General features: G+C 42.9%; 1 protein-coding gene across 2 annotated transcripts; it reads right to left on the reverse strand.

Annotated features, from left to right (window-relative positions):
• Positions 1-1,700: 1,700 nt before the first annotated feature.
• Positions 1,701-25,094, reverse strand: Slc16a1 (solute carrier family 16 member 1). 2 transcript variants are annotated; one of them, XM_052179579.1, is made up of 5 exons: positions 24,965-25,094; positions 9,717-9,976; positions 6,140-6,283; positions 3,909-4,754; positions 1,701-2,109 (listed from the first exon to the last, which is right to left on the reverse strand). In XM_052179579.1, exons 2-5 carry the CDS (start codon positions 9,931-9,933, stop codon positions 1,841-1,843), a joined length of 1,476 nt encoding a protein of 491 aa, XP_052035539.1. In that variant the 5' UTR covers positions 9,934-9,976; positions 24,965-25,094; the 3' UTR covers positions 1,701-1,840. The 2 variants fall into 2 exon arrangements, with proteins under 2 accessions (XP_052035539.1, XP_052035538.1); XM_052179578.1 differs by lacking the exon at positions 24,965-25,094 and adding an exon at positions 19,982-20,158.

The following is a 25,094-nucleotide window of genomic DNA, read 5'->3' on the forward strand; positions in this document are numbered from 1 at the left end:
GGTGGTTTCCAGTGTCTTAAGGCTAACTGCATTAGGGGATCACAGTTCAAGATGTGGTCTTAAAATCCTTCCCTGCTTGTCTTAACTAAAGGAGAAAAATCAACATAAAATAAACCATATGTACAAGTCAAGGCATATAAACTGACGATTCAGTATTAGAAAGGTTAAAATAAAAATGTATACAAATGAAGACACAATATGTCTCACAAATAAACATGTAGAAGAACTGTTTTCTAAAAATAAAATAAATGTTTTATTTGGAAAAAGTCAGCTTCTTACACAAGGTTTTAAATCTATATTCACCCTGTCAATTACAATGGTATTTTAAACACATTGAGTACAATTCAGTGTCATATGTCTTATTTTTTCTGCTTCTATTCAGAAGACATCAGGTTAAAAAACAAAACAAAACACTATAATTCCAATCTGGTCCATCTTTCCTCCTATCCTTACCTTGAACCCATTTTTCTACATTTCAGGTAAGTGTAAGGGCCACGAAAGTTAAGATTGGAGGTAAGACTATGTCAAATAATCATAAGCATGATAGAAATTCCTCTTTAAGCCTTGGTGTGTGTGCAGGGAGGTGGGTTCTTCCTGAAACCGAGCCCACTCTGCAAACTTCCTCCCTATTGTATCTTTATTGGCTTCCAGAGGTCAAATACTGACCCTCTGGGTTTTGCAAATACTGAAAAACAATGTAAAAAACAAAAAGCACATACATTCAGTCTGTACTGAATCTCACATACAGCTCTAAACTAGTAGTAATATAAATGGAACTATCAAAAATCAAGAGAAAAGGTTTCAGGGGTCAAGAAGAAGGATTCCGGGTGCCTGTGGGCTGTGGCTCAGTGGTACAGCATGTGCTTAGCATGCTTGTGGCCCTGGGTCCAAACCTAAGAACCAAGACCTCAGAGCTCCTCAAACCCACACATATTTAGGATTCTCATACCATTAACTAAGGTTTTGGGAAACGTATGCTGAATTCAGCTGATACTTGAAATACTGTCTACATTAAATCAGACGTGTTAAAGAATTGTAGATGTTAATACTAACTTTTTGCAGTTGATTTAAAAATTGGCCAATCACCTCTAACTATTTGTGTCTCTGAATAGGAGCAAAGGTAACAACGTAGTGAGAACACTTTAGCCCGAGGCTGTGTAAGCATTTGAGAAGAGGTGTCCAGCAGGTGACAGGCTGTGTCTGGAACTGCCAAGATGCTCCCAGAATTTTATGCTTCAAATTTCTTAAATATATACCTAGCAGGCAGATTTGCCAGGCAACTATAATGCTAGAAAAATACTTTAGTCAGTATTTTATAAACCTGCAACTTTTAACCAATATCTCTATTCATAAATGTTCCGGTAACAATGTCTGACAAAGCATTACATACAAACAACAACAAAACAAGATTAAAGTTAGTTACCTCAAGCAAGCTAGTTGTTATTTTTCCTTTTAAAATGACATTTAAAACAGATGAATTCAGCAGAATGGTTTTAAAAGTTAAGGCTCTCTAAAGAGTTCTAAAAACTAAAACTTAAGGCACATATTATAATCTTCATGACACTGTTAAAAGCTAAGATTAAAACAAAACAAACAAACAACAACAAAAAAAAAAATCACTACTTCTTTCCCATATCCTTTGCCAACCACTCCCTACCTAAAGCATAGTATATTTTAAATTCAGGCATTGGTAAGGAGTGAAAAAAAAAAAATCCCACCAATGAACACCTGGCAGGTTTTCCACACAAATGTCCACTGTCTGCACTGAGCACCACTGGTAGACTAGAGGCCAGCAGAATGGGTTCGGATGTCTTGGGTCACACGCTGCTCTCTTCAGGTGTCAGACTGGACTCTCCTCCTCGGCAGGGTCCGCGGAGTTGTTCTGCTGTGGCGACTGTGCCGCTTTCATTGTCTCCTTTGGCTTCTCATCAACATCGGTGCTGGTCTCTTCACCTTCCCTTTTCTGCTTCTCTTCCGCTTTCTGTTCTTTGGCCACAAGTCGATAATTGATGCCCATGCCGATGAAGAGATAGACTCCAGCGATGATGAGGATCACGCCGCAAGCCCAGTACGTGTATTTGTAGTCTCCATACATGTCATTGAGGCGGCCTAAAGATGCAGAAAACAAGGCTATGTGGGTAAGAGCACAAGGACACCTCTCCTAAAGGGCAAGGATCTACTCAGTAAGATGCCAAAGCAACCTTCAAAGAGCCCACAAACACAAGTACAAAAAATGAACTGCAAGATTTCCTATTTATGTTTCTGATTTTGACTGGCCTTGTATTTTCTATTTTCAAATTGGCAACAATTAACTCTTGGCAAATCTCAATGATAAAAGTCAGATCATAATCCATTCTCTCACTACACAAAGGGTAAAATTGTAATTCAAAGGAAGTTTGAGAGTGTCCAAGGCCACACAGATCTACTCCAGACACCAAGGCCAAAGTTCTTTATCAGCACTTCCGGAGGACACTGCTCTGTAGCCAACAGCACTCTCAGCACCAAATCCACAATTTATCTTCCAGCAGTTACAGAAATTCAAGTACAGCAACAGTAAGCAACTGCTTCAAGGTCACAGGACTAGGAAGGGAACACAGGGTCTGAACTGAGGCCTACCCGCTACCTCCAGGCTACGGGAATCCTGTTTTGACACCAAATGAATTTGGAAAATGGCTCATCACATACATCCTCTCCCAAAAGCTTGTGCTGTCTGATGGAAATGATATCACCTGACCAGTTTAAAAGGAACTCTATATGGCTAGTATACAAACTGGCAAGTGCCACAGGGAGAGGTCTGGGGCCAGAATACGGGCAGTGGACACCAGTGAGTAAGTGAGGAACGCTGCTTCTTTTGAAGCATCACTCGAGCTGAGACTGCAGGAAGATGAGCCTGTAAAGGAAAAGATGGAGATCCAGGCAGAAGAGCCATTGCAAAGGCACAGGGGAAAGCAAGAATACGGTCCTAGAGCAGAGAGCAAGAAGCCAGGGTACGAAACAGGTTGGAAAGACAGATAGGACCAAGCTCTGTAGAGCCTTGGAAGCCATATGAGGAAATGGGCCACGGACAGGAGTTTGTAGAAGAGTGGTGGACATGGTAAAGGGGGCAGATTAGAAATAGTGGGGAGTGAAAACTGATATGAAGTGGCAATTCACCAGGGAGCAGCTGGAAAGGAGCACTATCGAAGCCTCCCTAAGTCTAGGGGTCTATGACTGCAGCACTTGAGGGGAGGGCACAGAAGGGTCAGGAGGTCCAGGCAATCTTTGGCTATAAGAATCTTAAAGTAAGTTGGTTAAAATCGTATCTATAAACCAACCACCATGAATATCTAAAAGGAAATTGGAACATTTGGGAGGATCTCGTTGTGCAGGCCAATGCTGATCTTATATTCACAATCATCCTGCCTCAGCTTCCAAGTGCTAGAATAACAGGTGTGTGCCATCAGCCCAACATGGGATTTTAAAAAAGCTTAAACCAGGTGGTGGTGGTGCATGCCTTTAATCTCGGCACTTGGGAGGCAGAAGGATCTTGGAAATTGAGGCAAGCTTCGTCTATAGAGTTCTAGACAGCCAGAGCTACACATAAACTTTGCTTTGAAAAAACTAAACCAAATAACACCCACCTAAAAGGTTTAGGAACCCAAGCTTTCAAATTATATAATGACTCATAAACTAAAGTAACTAAACAGAATTATCTATGGAACTGCTACTAAAACAGTCCAAGATGCACAGGGGTTAGGACAGTCACTGGTACACTTTGATCCCATGAAAGAGGTACTCTTCTGACTACTGCTGAAATGCACAATATTATTAAAATTCAGTCTTCAATTGTGTTTTAAAGGTAGAGCTGTTTTTCACACATTAGTTTTATAACCAGTTCAGACCCAAAAATATAAGAAGGCATACTATACCTAAAAGTGGCGGCCCGAGGAGGACAGGACAGCACTCCACAATGGTCACCAAGCCCACAGCACTGGAGAATCTCTGGGGTCCAACGAGGTCCATCAATGTTTCAAATAATACGGAGCTAAGCCAACCAAAGGCAAATCCAAAGATTCCCGCGTAGACACAGAAACCAATGTAGGTTGTAGACAAAGGTGCCAGCAAATGGCACACTCCATTTGCAACAACAGAAGCAGCAAAAAAGTACTGGATCCGAGGTCTGATCCACTTGGTGTTGGCTGCAAGTCCCATGGACGGTCTGGCTACCATATCAACAAAAGCCAAAATGGAAAGGAGGAAGGCTGACTTCTCACTGGAAAAATGCTTACTCTTACCATAATTACTGAGAAAGACCAAAGGGGTAAAGAGTCCAAAAAACATGACCACATTTCCAGACAGGTACAGCAAAAAGCCTCTATGGGTAAACAGGGACAAGTCCAGGAATTTATTAATTGTTTGGAAGATTGACAGCTTTTCTCCCTTGGGGCCTCCTCCAATGAGATCTGTATTCGCGTCAGACTTCCCAGCTTCCTGCAGAGATTCTTTGGACTTGAGTTTCTCCACCTTGCCCTGCTCAGGCCCTATTGGCCTCATCAGGGACCCAGCTACACAACAGTTTAGGAGGAGGCCCCCAAGGATCAGGAAGCTTCCTCTCCAGCCAAAAATACCAAAGAAAGCCTGATTAAGTGGAGCCAGGGTAGAGAGGAAGACAGGGCTGCCTGCCATAGCCAGTCCGTTGGCCAATGGTCGCTTCTTGTAGAAATACTTGCCAATCATAGTCAGAGCTGGGTTCAAGTTGAAAGCAAGCCCAAGACCTAGGGAAAGGAGCAAAAATAACACACACTGTCATAAACAGAAGTATCTCTGAAATTACTTACCAGGCAAAGACATTAAATCTTTGCTTAATTAGAGTAAGTGGGGCTAAAGAGATGGGGCGGTGGCTAAGGGTGCACTGCACCTGCAGAGGACCTGAGTTAGAGTCCCACTATCCATACTGGGAAGCTTAAAACCACCTCCGAACTCCAGCTTTAGGGGATTCGATGCTGTGACCTAGCTAAAACTGTATCCTTGATCCAACTATATACCATAAACCCTGTCTTGATACTATTGTTATGTACTATTAATCCTGCATCCTTGTTTAACTGTGTATAATAACCATGCTGAGATTCCTAGAGTTGCCTATCTGGCCCCAGCTTTCCTCTGTATGCACTGAATCCTTCCTTCATTCCTTCACTGCCCCAATAAGATCAACTCCTGGAGCTGAGCTGGACATGGCAAATTTTGTTCTGTCTCAAATGTTGAGTGACATTAATAAAAGCTGTTCATAATACATAGTTAACTGAAAGAAAATGACGACAAAATACACAAAATCTCATCCTCTTTGGTCTGAACAAGCAAACGAAGCTTAGTTTTGTACACTGAAGAAAATGTATGGCAGGCCATACATTTGAATGTTATATTCAACAGCTCATTTTCCTAATTTGCTGACTACATAAAAACTGAGAAGACCTTCAACCTTCAGAAGTGTCACCTGGTTAGCACCCTGTCCTATTGTAATAAAAGCCTATTCTTCATGGGAAAAAGAGGTAAGGGGAGAACAGCCAATGGCCGCTCTCCCATGAATCACTGCATAAACTTTATCTCAGCATCCCTAGCTGTCTGGAATTCATTCTGTAGGCCAGGCTGGCTCTGCTTACCTCTGCTTCCCAAGAGCTGGGATTTCACGTGCCACGCTGCCCTGCTGCCACTGTCTATTCTTAAAATGATGCAGTTGTCTCTTATATTAAATTAGCAATAACTACATATTATATGACAGTAGTTTCTTCCATTTAATCCCAGCATGGTGCAGGGGAAGGCATAGGCAGATAAATCTGAGTGTAGGCAGATAAATCTGAGTGTTAAGGCCAGCCTAGCTGATATAGCAAGTTTCAGGCCAGTCAAGGCTATACAGTTGACCCTGTCTTCTAAATGAATAAAACAATTTTATGTGTGTATGCACATGCCCATGCCATGATGTGAGAGGGAGGACTGACCCTACCAGATTTGGTTTATTCCTTAGACCATGTGGGTCAGGGGAAGACTCAGGCTTCCTTTACCCTCTGAGCCACCTTACTAGTACTCAGTGAGCAGCTCTAAAATGACAAGGGCACTATCAAATAGTGACAATAAATAAATAGGAAATGAATCAGTAGACACTCACCTCCAATAACACCAATGCACAAGTAAAGTTCCTGTACTGTGTTACAGAAAGAAGCTGCGATCAAGCCACAACCAGACAGGCACCCACCAGCGATCATTACTGGACGGCTGCCATATTTATTCACCAAGATACTGCTGATAGGACCTAGGAGAGAATCAAACGTGTAGTAGTACAAATCCCCATATCTATAAAAGAAAAGCTAAATGAGAAGGTGGATCATTTCAACTAGAGAACTAGTAAGTCCACCACCATGGCTCATTAGCCTGACAACTGCATTTTATACCACCGTGTGAGGCACACCTTCAAACTAACATTTTCTGCTGGTTACAAAATGAAGTATTAAATTCATTTATTTGGAATTCAAAAAAATCGAGTTTCACATTTCATAGATAATATGACTTGAGGAACGAATGACTATTTACAGGACAATGGAACCTGCCTGGTTAAGGCAGATGACTGGGCTCTATCCTCACGTGGTAGGGGGAAAATCATGTTAAAACTCAACCCAAAAGCAAGAGTGACTGAGTTCTGAAAGGCAAGATCTTTAGGAAATAATTAGGTCAGAGCCTCATGAGTTTATCAAGTGTCTTTCTGAAAGAGGCCTGAGGGAACATATCTTTCCTTTTGTCATGAGAGGCAGCTAGCAGACACTGGCTGCAAGAACAGGCCCTTACCAGAGGTCTAGTGAATGAAAATTCATTACATGACATCACAGATCACTTGAAAACTTAAGTTTACAGTTTGTATAGGACATTGATAGAATACCTGTACATTTTCATATGAATTATTCATAAGGTTTTACATAGTCAAAATTCTAAAATAAATATTGCAATGCTGCTGTTCTGTGAAGTTTAGGTTAGTGTTACTAATTCTGTATTTGAACTCCCCAAAAAGGGAAGAACAAATAAAAAGCAACTCAGATCTTTTTTCTCTGGCCAGGTGTGGTGCTTCACACCTTTAATCCTAGCCTTTGGGAGGAAGAGGCAGGAGGATTTCTGTGACTTTAAGTCAGAATGGTCTACATAGTCAGTTACAGGACAACCAGGATTATCCCTTGAAAACTCTAATTCTGGGACTGGAGAGATGGCTCAGTGGCTACGCGCAATTGCTGCTCCTTTAGAGGACCTGAGTTTAGTTCCCAGCACCCAATATTAGGCAGCTTACAACTGCCCACATCTCCCAACTTTGATGGGTCCAATGCTGTCTTCTGGCCTCTATGACTACTACATTCATATGCATGGAAACAGAGACAAAGATATACATAAATAAAAATAAAAACCTTGGGGGCTGGAGAAATGGCTCAGTGGTTAAGAGCACTGACTGCTCTTACAGGTCCTGAACCCAATTCCCAGCAACCACATGGTGGCTCACACCATCTGTAATGGGATCTGATGTTCTTTTCTTGAGTGTCTAAGGACAGCTACAGTGTACTCATAAAATAAATAATTCTAAAAAGCCAAAATAAAACAAACAAAGTGATAATTTAGCTCTCAAAACGTATTTAAAAATATTTAAATAGTCCAGAGACCTGTGTTAAAAATGTTAACAGTGACATAAGTCTACCCAAGGCAGAGGTAAGCAGCCTGATCTACATAGTGAATTCCAAGACATCCAGGCCTATATAATGGGAACTGTATTTTTAAAAAATGAGATAGAGTATGCCTTTAATCCTGGCAATTGGGAGGTAGAGGCAGGCAGACTCTGTGAGTGAGACCAACCTGGTCCACCCAGCAAATTCTAAGACACCCAAAGCTAACCTTTGAGACAAAGAAAGGGTCTCAAAGAGAGAAAGGGGGAGGGGGGAATGGACAGGCCTTTAAATCCTAGCATGGTAGCTGGGCAGTGGTGGTGCACGCCTGTAATCCCAGCACTCTGGGAGGTAGAGGCAGGAGGATTTCTGAGTTTGAGGCCAGCCTGGTCTACAGAGTGAGTTCCAGGACAGCCAGGGGCTACACAGAGAAACCCTGTCTCCAAAAAACCAAATCAAAAAACAAACAAACAAAACCAAAAAACAAACAACCCCCCCCCCAAAACAACAACAAAAAAACCCAACCTAGCATGGGGTCAGGTGTTGGCTTAGACCCTACTACCAGAGATCCTGTCTCAAAAAACAAACCAGGAAGGAAGGAAGGGAGGAAGGAATGCCAGAGAGGGCACAGCTGGTTAAGAGCTTGACTTCTTCTCCAGGACTGAGGTTGGCTTCTCTGCATCAACGGCAATTCCTAGCCAAGTGGAACTCCAGTCCAAGGGGATCTGAAGTCCTCTTCAGCCTCTGAGGTCACCAGGCATTCACATGGCACACAGGCAAAACACTCATACTCATATATATATTTAAGTTACAGACATAAAGATAAACAGAAAGAAAAAGCAGGTCTTCAAATTACTGCTCCTGCCCATTTATCCCTGTTCTAATCAGTGAACTTAATTATGTTTAATTAAATTATGACTTCAAGTCAGGCAGCAGTGTTGTGTGCCTTTAACCCCAGCACTTGGGAGGCAGAGGCAGGTGGATTTCTGTAAGTTGGAGGCCAGCCAGCTTCTGCAGAGCCAAAGCTATACAAAAACCCTGTTTCAAAAAACAAAAGGACAAACTACCCACCCAACTTCCGAAAAAATTGTGACTTCAACTACACAGTGCTGTTTGTTCGTGGGGCTTGTTACATCAAAAAGAACAGCAGAATTAGTGTTCTCTCTCACAACATGCAGCCCAGAGCTGAATCCACTCAAGAGACTTAGTGAAGACTGCTGAATCTGCTACCAATTTAGCAGCCTAAGGCTAAGTTATTCTCCATTGAAAAGCAGAATCTTTGTGTTGGCTGTTAAAGAGCCACATGTGAGTATAATCTGAGACACCAAATTCTTAGCAAAAACCCATCTTGTCAGATATCTCACAAGACAACATGGAACACTGCCAACCTGGCTAAACAAAAATACTTTGCCCCAGAATTCCTATGAAACAACCTCAAGTTTTATGGTAGGTTAAACTTTCATGTTTAATTGTGGTTTGACAACTCCAGGTAAAATAAACATGTTTTAAATAAGCAATTTACTTTCTAGACAACCTCCATACCATGCCAAAGAAAACAAAAAGGAAAAAAGATACAATTCAAGTTTAAGTGCAGCCAAAATGCTTTTAGAGCCCAAACCATCACAGGAAAAGTGAAGATTTTATTCAGCTTGTGTCATGGTGTGTGCACATGCATATGAGGCTGCCGCTCAAAGGGGGCGGCAGTGTCTTCACCTCTGTCCTTGTGGGACAAGCCTAGTCTTTAAATTACAGATTTTACCTGAGACTCTGAACTATACTATTCCAGACATTTGAGAAACATTTGAAATCTTGCAATTCAATATTTAAAAATGTTTACTTTTCAAGTATCTGGCAGAGAGCAAGAGAAATGAGGCTTGCGCTTCATTTCTGTTCCAAAAAGCCACAATGGAATGAGGGAGTAAGAGCTGCCAGGGTTATCAGGGATGAAAAGCACGCTTAATACATTTCAGGAAGTAACATTGAGCAAGATATTAAAATGTCCAGGCGCTGGCTGCCTAATGTAAGTTAAAGGAGCTTACAGGCACTCACCTCCAGCGTACATGACAGCCAGCATGATCGATGATATCCACGACACTTCACTGGTTGTTGCACTGAATATAACCTCAATCTCTTTAAAGAAGACAGTGATGGATTTGGGAAATGCATAGGAGAAGCCAATAGAAATGAACGCTCCAACTACCACTGCCCACCCCCAGCCTCCATCTGGGGGGGTGTATCCCACTGGTCCTCCAATTGCAGGTGGCATTTTAAGTGTAGATGAATTCCAAGATGCAGTGCAAATCTAGTATCTGAAGGATAAGAAGTGGAAAAAATTTGTGTCAGCAATAAAACAACCTCCATAAATCCCTTTTCTGCTCTAAAAGCCTTTTAGCAATCAGAATGACAAAGGACACGACTGGTTGGGTTTTGTTGTTTCAGGTGAGGGAAGCATCCATAGTGAGACCCTATCTCCAAAAGGGGGGCAGGGGGGGAAGAGGGAGGCAACAAACCTGTCACCTGCCAGTCCAAAGAACCGATTACTCTTCTGTTTTGGTTTCCAACCTTTTGTTTCTTAGTAGTTTGTTCTATGTGATTTTTTAAAATGGTTCTCTTGTTATCAGTGTAGGCAATGATACTTTATGGAATTATAGGGATTTTTAAAAACATACCCAGTTTTGTTATCAGTGTACAAGATGAGTGCCACTGACATTTTCACACAACTTGCTCATACTGCACCCCATTCTCACAAGTCTGCCCCTTCTTCCCAGTCTCCATTACACCTCCATGGTTTATGTACACGTGCACAGGTGTCCAAGAGAGAAGACATGGGAGCTGCCTTTCCTTCCTTCTCTCACCCCAGAATCCTCTTTGATTTCTCATGCAGGGCTCTCCCTAGATCTATGCAGTCACAATTTTTTCCTTCCTTTGAGGACCCAGCTTTTACTGTAAGAGACAGTGAATCCCAGTGCAACATGGGATGAGTAAAACTGCACACTTCTTCAGTAATGGGTAGGTCAACAAAGACCTCAGGTACCCGTGTTCTTAAAAAATATAGCTTTTATTATATTTAGTTCTATCTAGATATTAAGGATCTGGATGATCTTTCTTTCTTTCTTTCTTTCTTTCTTTCTTTCTTTCTTTCTTTCTTTCCTCCCTCCCTCCCTCCCTCCCTTCCTTTCTTTTTACAAACATAGCCCAGGGGCCCACCTGTATGGGGATCTGTTGTAGGAAATTTCATTCAGGCCACAGGTTCCTTAAAAATTGTACCCGACCAAATAAAAAAAGCTACTTAACATAGGTGTGCTGGTGGATTTAAATCTGCAAAGTGGATTTAAATCTGCAAAGTACAAGTGCACTCATTTCCCAAAGAACTACTAAAAAGATCTCAAGAGTACTTACATATACAAAATAACACCTACACACAGGCAGCAGCGCTAACACATCAAGCCCTGACTAGAACAGTGATACGTGCTAGACGTGATTAAACTCTGTGCTTAGTTTCCAGCTCTGATTTGCCCCAATCAAAAGGCAGCTCTAATTCTCAGTCATGAAGACTTGCCTCATCAAGTTAATAAACGCTTTTCAACAAAATCTAGATTTTCAACTTTTAAGTAGCTTTAGGAAGATTCACAAGTAAATGAATGTCAAAATACAGTTTGTTTGTTTGTTTTTTTGGGGGGGGGGAAGACAGCAAACATTTAAAAACCCTGAAACAGATTCAACACAATTCTACCATCACCTGATAAATAACTGTTACAATTACCATAAAATTCTGATTAAATGTCTCCATTTACACCAGAATTTCTTCTTACACAAAAGGCCTTATCTCAATAGAAAATTACAGGACTAGACCCTCTGCCTGTAGTTCAGGAAAAGGGAACAAATATAAACCTCACATGTTAAAATCCAGAGGGGTTGAATGATAGAGCAAAAGTTTTAAGACTTTAATCTTAGAGTGTGCAGCAGCCCTGCAGTTTAAATGTTATTGCCTTACAGTAACTGTGAGTGTGTGTGTGTGTGTGTGTGTTAAAAAACAAGTGACTGAATGAATGGTAAGCTGTGCCTTCTAGGACTCAGAAGTTAAGCCCGCTGGGGCAGCCCAAGATTGCATGTACCTGGGGTTGGTACAGGACTATAAAACACCAAAAGGGAGTGGGAGGGGAGAGGAGGGGATCTCTGTACTCTGAGACCAGCTTGGTCTACAGAGTGATCTCCCAAACACCCAGATCTACACAGTGAGGCTCTATCCCCCAACCCCCCCCCCCAAAAAAAGTTACACCAGTGGTTAGAGACATAGCTCAGTTAACAACATGTACTATTCTTGCAAAGGACCCGAGTTCAGTTGCCAACACCTACACTGGGTGGTTCATAAGCACCAGGCTATCCAGCTCTGAGGGTACCCACAATCACACGCAGATTCTCCCACACAAACACAGGGATTGGGGGTGGGGATAGAAAGAATGCATTATACTATTAAGCCAATGTTGTATTCCAGCCCCTATGCTCTCACTCTCTCCAGAGAGAAGTTACAAAAGCCCTAGGAAACTATTAATTTCCCTGTATTCTGATACTACTTCCTAAAGGGGACAGCAGCCAGGTTGTGAGTGTAAAAGACACAGAATGTATCTAAAGCTCACTAGTTACTAAGCATAAACTAGTTTCAGGCTTCAAAATCAGACACTCAGATCCATAAGACTGATTTAACATAGTAGCCTCCTGTTTAACTGTTTTGATCTAGCTTCTTGTACAAGTGGAGAGAGAGAGAGAGAGAGAGACAGAGAGACAGAGAGACAGACAGAGAGAGAGAGAGAGAGAGAGAGAGAGAGAGAGAGAGGATATGAATGAATTAAGCCACACAGGGTCTTAGACTTAGTCGCCCAACCCCCACCCAATAAAAAGGCGGGGGGGGGGGGGGGGATGTTGGGGGGGGTTGGAAAAGCATCTATGAAAGAAAAATAGATGACTCCTGGGCCTGACTAACAAAACACTCATCAATTACAACACACAATCTTAATCATACTGCATAAAGAAACACCACACAAAATGTAAGCTTGCCTCTACAAACTTCTACTTGCTTCTGCCTACATGCCCAGCTGACACTGTTAGGACACTACACAGCTTGGTGGGTAAAGGTACTTCCAAGCCATCTGAGTTTGATGAGCTGACTCCAAAGTTGTCCTCTCTTCTACATGAATACCATGCATGGCATATATGCATGCATATATACATCATGCACACATTCATACACTAATTTAAGCCTAAATAGAAAAAAGAAAATTCTGTCATTTGCGACATGAATGGACCCCCCCAGGACACTTGCTGAATACAATAAACCAGATCCTGAAAGATAAATACTGTAGTTTTTAATGTGTCAGTTCAAGTGTGATACTGTTCTATACTGTGAGTGGTTTCTTGTAAAAGACTTATTGCTAAATACACTGAACACTAAATAGGCAAGCACTCACCAACCGAACCACACGCCCAGTCTTTAAATAGCCTTCCTAATTACTGATGATATAATCCTCACACTATGTTGTCATTAAAATAATTACTGGGTTTTTTATTAGAAATATACAATTTCCAAATGAGCACCTGATTTTCCTCAAATTAGAGTAATTATTAAACCACTCACCTCCCTTCTACTCCACTGAGGTTTCTAAGTGACAGAGTGCTAAGAGTAAGTACTAATAGAATCAGAAGAGGCTGAGGTAAGGATGTGTGCTTCTAATCTGCAAGGATTTCAAGGCTGAGGTTCAATGACCTCTTTAGAGGTTCTTCCAACTGAGCTGTTGAATACAATATTTCAATGAATGTGAAGTATATTTGCTGATTAACAGGGCCAGAAAATCCAAGTCAAATTAAGATACCCATTTAATTGGTGGCACCTACACTTTCTAAACTGAAAAATATCCTATCTGAATTTGTGACTTAACCTGTGACATTATGCTTACATAATCCTGACAAGATGCTGTGTGGCTTTATAGGTCTGGCTAGCCTCACTCTCACAGGGGAACAGGAGTAATGCTTTCCCTAAGGGGTGCCAGAGTCCTGGGCACTTTGGCAACACCTGTAATCCCAGTCTCTGGAGGCTGGAGGAGGAGTTGTAATTTGCATAGTGAGTTCAAGACCAGCCTAAGCTACAAAGTGAGCCCTATCCTCTAAAAAACAAAACAAGCAAACAAACAAACAAAAACAAAGCCGGGCGGTGGTGGGGCATACCCTTAATCCCAGCACTTGGGAGGCAGAGGCAGACGGATTTCTGAGTTTGGAGGCCAGCCTGGTCTACAAAGTGAGTTCCAGGACAGTCAGGGCTACACAGAGAAACCCTGTCTCGAAGAACCAAAAAAGAGTAAACGCATAGATGCATAAACAATTAAAATTACAACTGTCGAGATATTTTTAATTGGACATTGTTAAGCACTAGCGGTGATTTTGAAATGGTGGCAATTTCAATCTGTGTCTAACAGCTGATAAAAGTCTGAGATTTACTAGTTTCTTAGTCACAGGCACTAACACAACAAACAAGCCTACAGCCATAGTTGAGATTCCAACAAATTTACCAACTCTACTGAACTCCACACACTTTAGGGATTAATCCTGCAGACTCTAAGTTTAAAATCTCTGATAAGACTGAGAAAAAAAAAGTTCCTATAGGAAAATAGAAGAGAAAACTATGTAAAACACTGCTTTGGTTCATTCTCAAAACTCAGTAACTGGGTTGGCAAGATGACTCAGCAATTAAAGGCACTTGCTACCATGCCTGACAACCAGAGTTTGATCCTGGAGACCCACATGGTGAGAATCAACTCTTGCAAATTGTCCTCTTGCTCCACAGGAATCCCAACACACACCTTCTCTCCTTTCTTGCTATAGGAATGTAATTTAAAAATATTAAAAAAAGAAAACCTAGCCGGGTGGTAGATGGTAGGCAGAGGCAGGTGGACCTCAGATTTTGAGGCCAGACTGGTTTACAGAGTGATTTTGGGATAGCCAGAACTACACGAAGAATCCTTTTTTAAAAAAGGCCTTTTCTCTTCAAGATGGTTTACAAACAACAGTGTGATTTTCTTCTCAACTTTTAAAATTTATTCCAAGAGAAAGAATGTATGTGTGTGAAGGTGTGTGGACACCACTCCCATGGAGGTCAGAGGAAAACTATCCCGAGCTGGGTTCTCTCCTGCCACCTTGTGGACCCAGGAGCATAACGCAAGCGCGCAGGCCCGAAAAGGAAAGGGTCCATTATTCAGTTCTATCCTGTACTAGGTTCTATCCTGTTATGATTTGGAAGCAAAATGTTCCTCACAGGTTCATGTATTTGAATAATAAATAAGTCACTAGCTGGTGGCACTGTCTGGGGGAAGTTGAGGAACCTTTAGGAGATAATGCCTAGCTAGAAGTGTGTCCTAGGACAGGTGTGGAGGTCTATAGCCCAGCTCTGCTTCCTGATGGGCCAGATGTGAGCAGGCAGCCTTAAGTTGCTGCTACCAGTCTCCTGATGCCATCCACGCCTTCCTCACTCTGATGTGATACTCAAAACCTGGGTTGAAAAAGAAAGCCTGCCTCCCTGAAGTTGCTTCTTGTAGGTAACTAGGTAACTTGGTCATAACTATGAGGAAAGTAGCCAATGTACATCCCCAACATCCCAGACCCACAAAGAAACACCACCAATCACCAGAGGCAAAACAGAAGCATGGGAAAGATTTGTTTTTCAACCAATGACCAGTTATGCAATTTACAATACCAGAACATTTTAAAGTTCTTTTCTCTACAAAGGCTAATTCTGTCAAATCAAATTGAACAATATTATGGGCTGTAATTAGCAACAGGGTAGTAGTGTGACAATAAACAGAACTGGGTCCTGCTCATCTATGCATGGTCTGTGATATCCTTCAAAGGCTGAGCCTTCCTTACTTGGTGAAGGTGAACTCATTCTGTGACTGTGAGTGTTGAGTTTTGAAACTCTTTTTTAGTAATGGAAGAGAGACTGAGAGGCAAAGATGATGTGGCAGCTCCCTGTCTGTGGGAGAAGTAGGCCTACTAGGGGAAGTACTGAGATGACAGCCGAGTATTTAAGCATGGTTACCTGGAAGAACAGTGGAATCACAAGATTTGGGTTCCCAGGGGGAAGAAGTAGGAAACAGAATAAGCATTACATTAAAACTTAAATGCCTCAGAGGTAACTGGAAAAGGTAGATCAAGGTACCACTGCTTAAAAACAAACACCCTCCCTCCCCCAAAAAACTTGAAGGGCGTCTGATGACCCGAGTTCAATCCTTGGAACTCACATAAGAGTTCATATATCATACTAAATAAAAATAGGATTACAGTCTGGCATGGTGGCTCATGCCTGTGGTCTTAACCAAGCCAAGCTATCTTGGTACACAGAAAGTGTAAGGCAAGCCTAGGCTATCTGAGAGGGTCTCGAATGTAAACATGCACATATAAAGTTGGTAAAAACTAAAGTGCAATTAAATTACTGCCTTCAAACCAAGAGTAGATTGTGAATACAGCAAAACAAAACAAAACCCCATCACATGTCTTAGAAATAGCAAACATGAAATATACCTGTTCTCTCCTCCTAAACCCTTTCTCAGAAATAAAAACCTGACTGCAGTGCTTGGTCTTCAAGTGAGCTTCCAATAAGAGGAAACACAAGGGCAGTGGGTTATGCTAATCAGAACATGTTAAAACTATGCCAGGAGGACAAGCTCAAAATCCCAAGCCAGGCCGGGCAGTGGTGGCACACGCCTGTAATCCCAGCACTCTGGGAGGCAGAGGCAGGCAGATTTCTGAGTTCGAGGCCAGCCTGGTCTACAGAGTGAGTTCCAGGATAGCCAGGGCTATACAGAGAAACCCTGTCTCGAAAAAACCAAATCAAAAAAAAAAAAATAAAATAAAATAAAATAAAATTCCCAAGCCAGGAAGACTGGAAGGAAAAAGGGCTCTCTTCCAAATAAATCAGATGAGAAACCTACAGATTTCAGACATTCAACATATATAACATATGACCTTGTTTGTATCCGTGATCAAGGGAACTAATTACTAAAACAAAACTCAATACATAGACAGAAATACAACTTGGGAAAATCTGACCACTGATGAGTATTTGGTAATGTTAATAATTTTTGAAAACAGGGCTGGGCGGTGGTGGTGAACCCTTTAATCCCAGCACTTGGGAGGCAGAGGCAGGCGGATTTCTGAGTTCGAGGCCAGCCTGGTCTACAGAGTTCCAGGACAGCCAGGGCTACACAGAGAAACCCTGTCTTGAAAACAAAACAAAACAAAACAAAACAAAACAAAACAAAACAAAAATTTTTTAAAAAACAGGACAATATGACTATGGATTTCTGAAGACTCCTAGCTTTCAGATAGCTATGGATATAAGCTAGTAAAGTTATTATTATTATTACTATTATTATTATTATTACTATTACTATTATTATTTCTAGGATTTGCTCGACAAGGAAAGTAGGAACGGATAGCAATGACACAGGAGTGACTCAACCAATTGCTAATTAGCATTTTCCATACTAAATAAACTGTAGAGAAGGTAAAGAGGAAACAAAAAAATTTCAGCTTCACCAATAAAAACAGAAATGGCTTTAAATTTAATCTCCAAGTTTTGTAAGTTGGGCAGTTCTGGTATAGTCATACTACCTCAGTATTTCCACTGGTTAAAATGAAGATAAAACTTATATTTGTTGCAGCTAGCAACTTGAACCACATTCTTAACTTCACCCTTGTTTCCCACCTCCAACACCTCAACCAAAAACCCATTTCCTTCCTTTTCTCAAGGATTCCCCTAGGTATTCACATATGGTCCCACTCTGAGAACCCCTCAAACCAGCTGTCCCCAGAATGACACTAAAATGCAAATCTGCTCAGCATACTAAGTTCTTTGAACTATTTAGTCTCTTCCTGTGTCCTTACAATGACTGAAGATACTCCACTGGCTGACACTTCTAGTCCCTTATTATTTTTGGCCTTTCTATGTTTTACTTTTTGATGAAATTCTTTCAGCTTCTCCATGGCCCCAGCACTGTCTGAAATGCCCTTTCAACCTATTACCACCTATGCCAAACTAGCTCCCACCCCTTTGTCAAACTTCAGATTAAGTAGCATTTCCTCAGAGGCAGGCATGCCTACTGTTTCCTTAAATTGAGCATCTTCTCACACCTATACAATACCGTGTTTGTTCCTATAGTAACCTTACTTTCCCCTAAAACTGTTTGCTAAGAGTGATTAACTATATCTGCGTTCCAGCTAGACTACAAACCCAAGGGTAAATACTAGAATCCATCTCTGCTGAATCCTAACTTCCCTGTCCACAATTTTCAGTTTTGTGTTTAAGTTCCATATTCCTAGTCCCTAGTACGGGAAATAAAGTCAAGTGGGTAGGCATTACATGGGGACCTAGACCCTGCATGAAACGCATACTAGGAACTTCCTGAAGCACACTGGGAATGACACGTTCAGAAGGGAAAATACTAACCAAACTCTATTTTTGCCCCAGGTTATAGGTATCCAAGTTTATGCCGCCTCATGCCCCGCCCTGCCCCCTTAATCTGTTTAGGATTACGTAAATTGTACAGCTAAATCTTTAAAACTCTCAAAATGCTCCTCAAACTAAGAACTTTCATATTTAACAAAGTTACAATCTGATAAACCAACAGTATCTACTTAAAACCGCAATGAAATTACTGAAATACACTCAATTAAAAATTTATCCTAGGCTGGACATGGTGACAGATGTTTTTAATCCCAGCATTGGGGAAACAGAAGCAGATCTCTTTACACTCAAGGCCAACCTGGTCTACAGAGTTCCCGAACAGATACCACCCCCCCAATCTAAATTCACGAATTATTGGTCATTTCTTATGGTACTTGGAATGCAAAGTTGTAAAACATGGTCATTTTTTGCTTTGTGTTTTGAGAAGGGTCTCACTAAAGCTTATACCTCCTGCCTGTACACCTTGTATTTAATTTACGAAAGGCTAAGGCCATGGACTGCCTGCCCGCCCCCCCCCCATCCCCGAAAACTTGGACTTAGGAGCACCATTTACCAACTAATTAAAATAAATGAATGTTGAATAAATAAATTCGAGATCCTGTTAAGAGAAAAAAAAAAACAGTAAGCTGAAAAAGAAAAAAAAAAAAACCAAGCAAAAAAAAAAAAACCCAAACAAAAACCCCACCTTGACTTAGTTCCTATCCACCCTTTCCCAAACTCTCATACAATTACTAATCTCACACGTCAGCATACACTCATTTTATTTCAAAACCATAATAATTTTTTTTCCAATACCGGCGATCAAACTTTGGAGCTGCAGGCACGGTAGGCCAGGCAGGTACGGTACACTTACTACTGCGCCACACACCCCTAGCTTAAGCTGAATAACGCCTGAAGATTTCAAAATTAGTTACGGGTAAAAAAGCAAAAGTAGCTTGTCACTGTGTAACTACTAGCAGTAGCCTGCCAGTTTATAATGAGCCACTGGAAAACGGGAAAAGACTGAAGTAGTAGCACGTGCGTTTCCTGGTTGAGTGATCAGAAGCTAGTTTTCGCAACTGCTGGTAGCACCAAAAAAACGCCACCATAAAGAAAGGCTAAAATGCACTCGGAAAAGGGATGTACTTGGCTCAGAAAGCTTGCTCTGACCAAATGTAAGATTATTTAAATCTTCTTCCCCGGGGTGCCGACGCTCCGAAGCCACAGGTAGGACCACAAAGAGCCCCTTCCTCAAAGTTCCCTCGAACCCTGTAGTGTGGTTGCGGCGGTCCGCAATGCAGCTCCTCACATTCCTCACACCACTCCAGCAAGTCACCAGGTGGGACACCGATTGGCAGACGGGGGAGGCTGGGCGGGCATGCCACGAGTCCTAAGTAACTCCCGCCCCAGTGCCTTCCCTCCGAGCAGAAGGCGGCAGGCGTGCACCACGTGAACCGGCCTCAGGTCGTCCCTCTTCCCGACCTAAGCATCTCTCCAGGCGCTTAGAGTAGGCTGCACTGGAAGCGTCTTCCCCAAGGTCACCGGGCACCATGACCCGACTCCCGCAGCCCGGCAGCCGCCACCTGACCACGGGCCCGCAGCGCGGCTGGCTGGGAGAGACGCAGCGCCGGGCGCCTCAAGGTTCCCTTCACCCACGCCACGTTCCGGGCCATGCGGCTCCGCGCGCCCAGGATGCCTTGTCGTTCCCCCCACCCTTGCCCCGGGAACCAGAGTCTCCGCGTGCCCGCGGGACTCCGCGACTCCACGGGGCACCAAGGGCACCGCGGATTCCGTGCAGCGCGCAGCCCGCTCAGTCCCGACTAACCGTTATGTGTGTCTCGCGGCGCCCAGAGTAAGCGTGACGCGGCGGCGCGGGCCGCAGTTACTCGGAACCGGGGGTCCTGCTCGTGTCCCTTGCCCGCCGCCGGGCTCGTTGGCTGCTGCACCTACACGACCGGCCGGTCACGTCGCAGCTCGCCACTTTGTCTGGCGGGGCAGGCGCGGCTGCCTTATAACCCGCGGGGGCTGGAGCATGCGCACAGGGGGTGGAGTCGGCCTTCCCGGCCGCCGCCCCCTCCCTGCCATACATACACCCTGCTCGGCATCTCGCGCCTCCACACGCTGCGGGCTGCGCGTGCCCGCTCGCTCGGGCGCGCGCCCCGGCGCCCGCCCCCCCCTCCCGCCACGTGACCCGGCGCCGCGGCCCGGAGACCCTGCACAGCCCCGGGCGCTTCTCTGCGCACTGAGGGGTTGCTGCTTTGGGCGCGAGCCCGGGACGCCATCGCGGGCCTCACCCCTCAGGCTCTGGAGGAGGAAAGGGGGAAAACTGCCCTGAGGCCGACCCTGAGGTGCGGAGGGCGATGGCGATGGACCCGCGGAGTCGAGGGACTGGACAGCATTTGAATGGACGCTGGTAGACTCCAACATGGGCCTGGAACCCGGGCTCGGGGACCTGGGGAAGTTGCTGGAACCCTCCGGGCCTGTTTCCTCGCGCTACATCAGCCACTGTGGAGGCGTTAGGAAGTTTAATGTGCAATTTTACGCAAGTATCTCGTCACAGAGCCTGACCTATGGTATTTGATGAACGCTTAGTTTAAGGACAAGCTGGTTAGGAGAAACTGGCCGCGGGGCAGAGGGTGTGTATGTTGGAAATGCAAAAGTAAGCATGTTCACAGGCCAGAAGTTTATGAACACTGGATTTGGGGGACGGGTCGGAAGTATACTAGTGGGGTTGGGATAGTTGCATGCTAAGCACTGCACCGGAATTATCTTGTGTGATCTTCACAACCGTATGAGATAGATGCTAAGAAGATTTTGTAAATAAGGAATCCCGGGCTTCACAGGTTAACTGGCAGAAGTCACCAGGCTAGGAAGTGGCCAACATTTAAAGTCAAAGCTACAGAACCTGATGTCACAAGAGCCATTTTGGGTTCTTCACCAAGCCCGGATACCAAAGTCTCATGAAGTGGTAAACTAGTGAGTACTCTTAATGACTAGGACCCTTGATATTTCTATTATTATGAGATGGGTATTTGGTTGGTTGGTTTTGATTTCTTGTTTTGTTTTTTTTGAGATAGCCTCATGTGTATATATATAGCTCCATTTTGCCTGGAACTCACCACGTGTAGATCAAGCTGGCTTCGAACTAAGATCAAACCTACAAAACAAAACAACAACAACAAAAAACCCCAACCTGCCTCAGCCTCCCTACCACAGGCATGCACCACCACAGTCAGTGTTAATATTTTTATTTGTTTAATTTTGTGTTTTGAGACATGGTCTTATTTTGTAGCCTTGGCTGGCCTCGAACTCAAGAGATCCACCTGGCTTTGCCTCAGAAGAGCTCCTATTAAAGGCATGTGCTCCACCACACCCAGTGAGAATATTTTTTAAAGAAGTTAGGCCCTCTGACTTCCAAGGCTCTTGCTGGATACCAAGATCCTGCCCTCCCTGTCATTTACTCTCCAGCCTCTTCTCACCTACACTAGTTTTCCTAACCCTCTGAAATGGGCCCTATACTTTGTTTTGTGGTTAAAGAACCAGAGATTGAAAAGAGGCCCTGTGTCCTATCACCTTCCCTCTGCCTCCTTTCAGTAAGAAGGGTTCAGCATGTTAATATATATATATACATACTTATACTGTGCCCTTAGGCAAGATAAACCCCATTCTCCACTCTGAAAGAAAGGTAATACCTAGCTCCTAGCCTACCTTATAGGATTGCTATGACAATACAGTTATACAGTTAAGATTTACTTCAGACCTCATCCCCCACCCCAGTGCTTTGGTAAGTGCCCTGCTACTAAACTGTAGTGCCAGCCCATTTTGTTCTTATATCACTTAGGTTTTATTCATTTAAGAAACACTTTTAGGCTGGGCAGTGGTGGCACACGCCTTTAATCCCAGCACTTGGGAGGCAGAGGCAGGCGGATTTCTGAGTTCAAAGCCAACCTGGTCTACAGAGTGAGTTCCAGGACAGCCAGGGCTACACAGAGAAACTCTGTCTCCAGAAAACAAAACAAACAAAAAACCCTAAAGGGTACCTATTAGCACCTACTTCCAAGGCAGTGAACAGGATTATATTCTTTTTTTTTTAGATTTATTTATTATATATAAGTGCAGTGCACTGTAGCTGTCTTCAGACACTCCAGAAGAGGGCATCAGATCTTGTTATGGATGGTTGCGAGCCACCATGTATGTGGTTGCTGGGATTTGAATTCAGGACCTTCAGAAGAGCAGTCAGTGCTCTTAATCACCAAGCCATCTCTCCAGCCCAGGATTATATTCTTGTTATGTGTTATGTTATAATTTTATTTTAGAAAGAGCTATTAACATTTTGAAGACTTAGACCCTACAAAACCTGGCTTGGAGCCAATAGGGACTTAATGTTGTGAGTTGAGTACAGGTTAGAATCAGAATTGCTATCTGGGCCATTAATTAACTGAACTCTGGCTTTAAGTCCTTCCTCAGAATAAGTTAAAGATAGTAGTGAGAAGCCTGAGCTATTGTGATAATCAATGAGATAGTATTTGTAAAAGTTATTAGTAATCCTTTGAAAGGCCTCCATAAGTTTATGAATTAATACTTTATTTTTAAATATATTTATTTAGTGTGTGTGAGGACACTGCTTTAGGTAATCAGTCCTCTCCGCAATGTGAGACCTGAGGATTTAACTCAGGTTGTCAGGCTTGGCAGCAAGTTCCTACTGAGCCATGCTCAACCATGAATTAATATTACTATTATTTTTACAAGATGCATAAGAGGGAAAGATCCAAAGACCCGCAGAAGGCTGAGCATGTAGCTTGGTGGCCCAAGGACTTTATGTGATAGTCAGAACTCGAGACAACAAATCAACCAAACAAAACAGTAGGACAGGTGATTTGGAGAAAACGATTAGATAGCACCAAGTCCTGAGTCTAACTTAAACCATGACACGTTCAGGAAATAAACTAAGGAACATAGATTTTAAAAGTTAAGAGACTACTACGCACTTCCTCCCGACACAGGTGGATAGCAGGCTGCGCCTCCATCTCACCAGGACACTGCTAAAGTTCCTGTGGGATCAAAGTGCGATTTTATAAGAACATGAAGGATGGAGAGGACAAAAGCCATGGTAGCTGTGAAGGCCCTGACATCATGTCTGACAGATCAATACTGTCTGGTGGTCATGCATTTATTTTTAAAAAAGATAACATAATCTTATGTCAGGGATGATGAAGGCCGTGCTGAATGAACCAGGTTGGTTTGTTGAGAATGCAGCCAGTGAGGTCAGTTTTAGAGAGACTCCTTCCCACATGCTATCTAAAGTACCCATGCATTTTACTTACAAAGCCTGTCACATTAAAGGCACCAAGATTCCCGAATCCCAACTACACCAAAACTGTGCGTACTGTGAATTTCTTAGATTGTTAAATAAATTAAAATAAACTTCATATTTTTCACTATTAATTTATTTTAAACTTTCCTAGCATGATAGTTTACATCTTTAATCCCACCATTTGGGAGACAGGCAGATGGCTCTCAGAGTCTTAGGCTAGCTTGAGCTACATAGTGAAACCTTGTCTCAGAAAAACAAAACAAAAACAAAAAGGAAGGAAGGAAGGAGGAAAGAAAAAACTAAAGCCGAGAGCAGAAGAGTGATAGCACCCCTCACAGACGTGTAACATGAACGGAAATGGAAAAGCTGTGAGTCATGGCATGCGCCTATGGTCCTCTCACTGGGGAAGCTGAGACAGGAGGATGCACGAGCTCAGGATAGGCTTGGATGAGATACTGCCAGACTGAACTGGTTACACGGGAAAACCCTGTCTCAAGAAAATAAAATGGAGTCCAGAGACGCCGAAAGATGTTTTCTGGGGCTGGAAAGATGGCTCAGTGGCTAAGAAAACTAGCTATTTTTCCAGAGTACTCAGGTTCAAGTCCCCTCACCCAGGTGCCAGCTCACAGCTGCCTGTAACTCCAGTTCCGGGGAGCTAACACCCTCATATGGACACTCCAGTAAACACCAATGTGCATTTAAAGAAATAAATTATTGTTTTAAAAAGGTTATTTTCTGAGTGCACCCATCTAATGAATGGTATGGTCAGAAAAAGCAAAATACCCAGTCACCAACTAGTTTTTTATTTTATCAAGAGTTATGCTCTCTATAACTCTTAACTTTATAGCAAGTTTCCCAGAGTTCACATTTTTTTAAAGTTTAGAAAATGGGTGATTATTTGGCATCTGCCTCAGGTAATCTCTACTGTTGTTGAAGTGAAGAAAATAATTCAAGGTAAGAGTTACAACTCCATAAATTAGTGTCAGCAAAAGACGTGCAAAATTGAAAATTACTGATTAAATACTTATTTGGAAAGAAAAAAAAAATCACAGCATGTTTCCTCTGGAAACGTGGGACTGTTTACATTCCCTTGATTCTTTCACTTTTTGTGATATAGAAAACAGGAAGTTGCTATTATCCCCAGTTTACTAACAACACAAGAAAGTATTCTTTTAAACACAGTGCTTATTCAGCCAAGAACATACCCACACAATTTCTAATTAATGCAAAATATCGAAAATGAAGTTTACAAATGCCGGGCCAAATAAACAATCCTGATTGGTAATCCTTAGAAACATCTATAAGTGTTTCACAAGCACTATTACAGTTTGCTCTTGTAAAGTACATAAGAGGGAGAGATGGGAAGGGGCCAAGTTTGTAGTTGGGTAGAACGGAAACCGAGTCTGAGACAAGTGCTGGCTAAGCAAAGGCCAAAAGCGCTGCCCCTGAAGACCCTCTTTAAAGCTGAAGAGTGCTCGTGCCAAGCATCCTCACCTAGTTTCACGGTGTAAGTCAGCTATGCTCCTGCTGCTTCCTGAAGCAGTCCGCTGCCTCTCTAAAGTTTTTGAAGAGTAACTCAGTAACAGTAAGGTGAGCTCAAGGTCCTCTCTGAACTGTCTCAGCT

This window comes from Apodemus sylvaticus, chromosome 4, assembly GCF_947179515.1.
Source record: "Apodemus sylvaticus chromosome 4, mApoSyl1.1, whole genome shotgun sequence".
NCBI lineage: Eukaryota > Metazoa > Chordata > Mammalia > Rodentia > Muridae > Apodemus > Apodemus sylvaticus.

Bases quoted from the DNA above. Each gene is read 5' to 3' on its own strand.
- Slc16a1 (XM_052179579.1), bottom strand. From the start codon at position 9,933: ATGCCACCTGCAATTGGAGGACCAGTGGGATACACCCCCCCAGATGGA. The intron at 6,284-9,716 runs GTGAGTGCCTGT...ATTCTCTCCTAG, and splicing joins GGCTGTCATGTACGCTGGAG to GTCCTATCAGCAGTATCTTG. The intron at 4,755-6,139 runs GTGAGTGTCTAC...TCCTTTCCCTAG, and splicing joins GTGCATTGGTGTTATTGGAG to GTCTTGGGCTTGCTTTCAAC.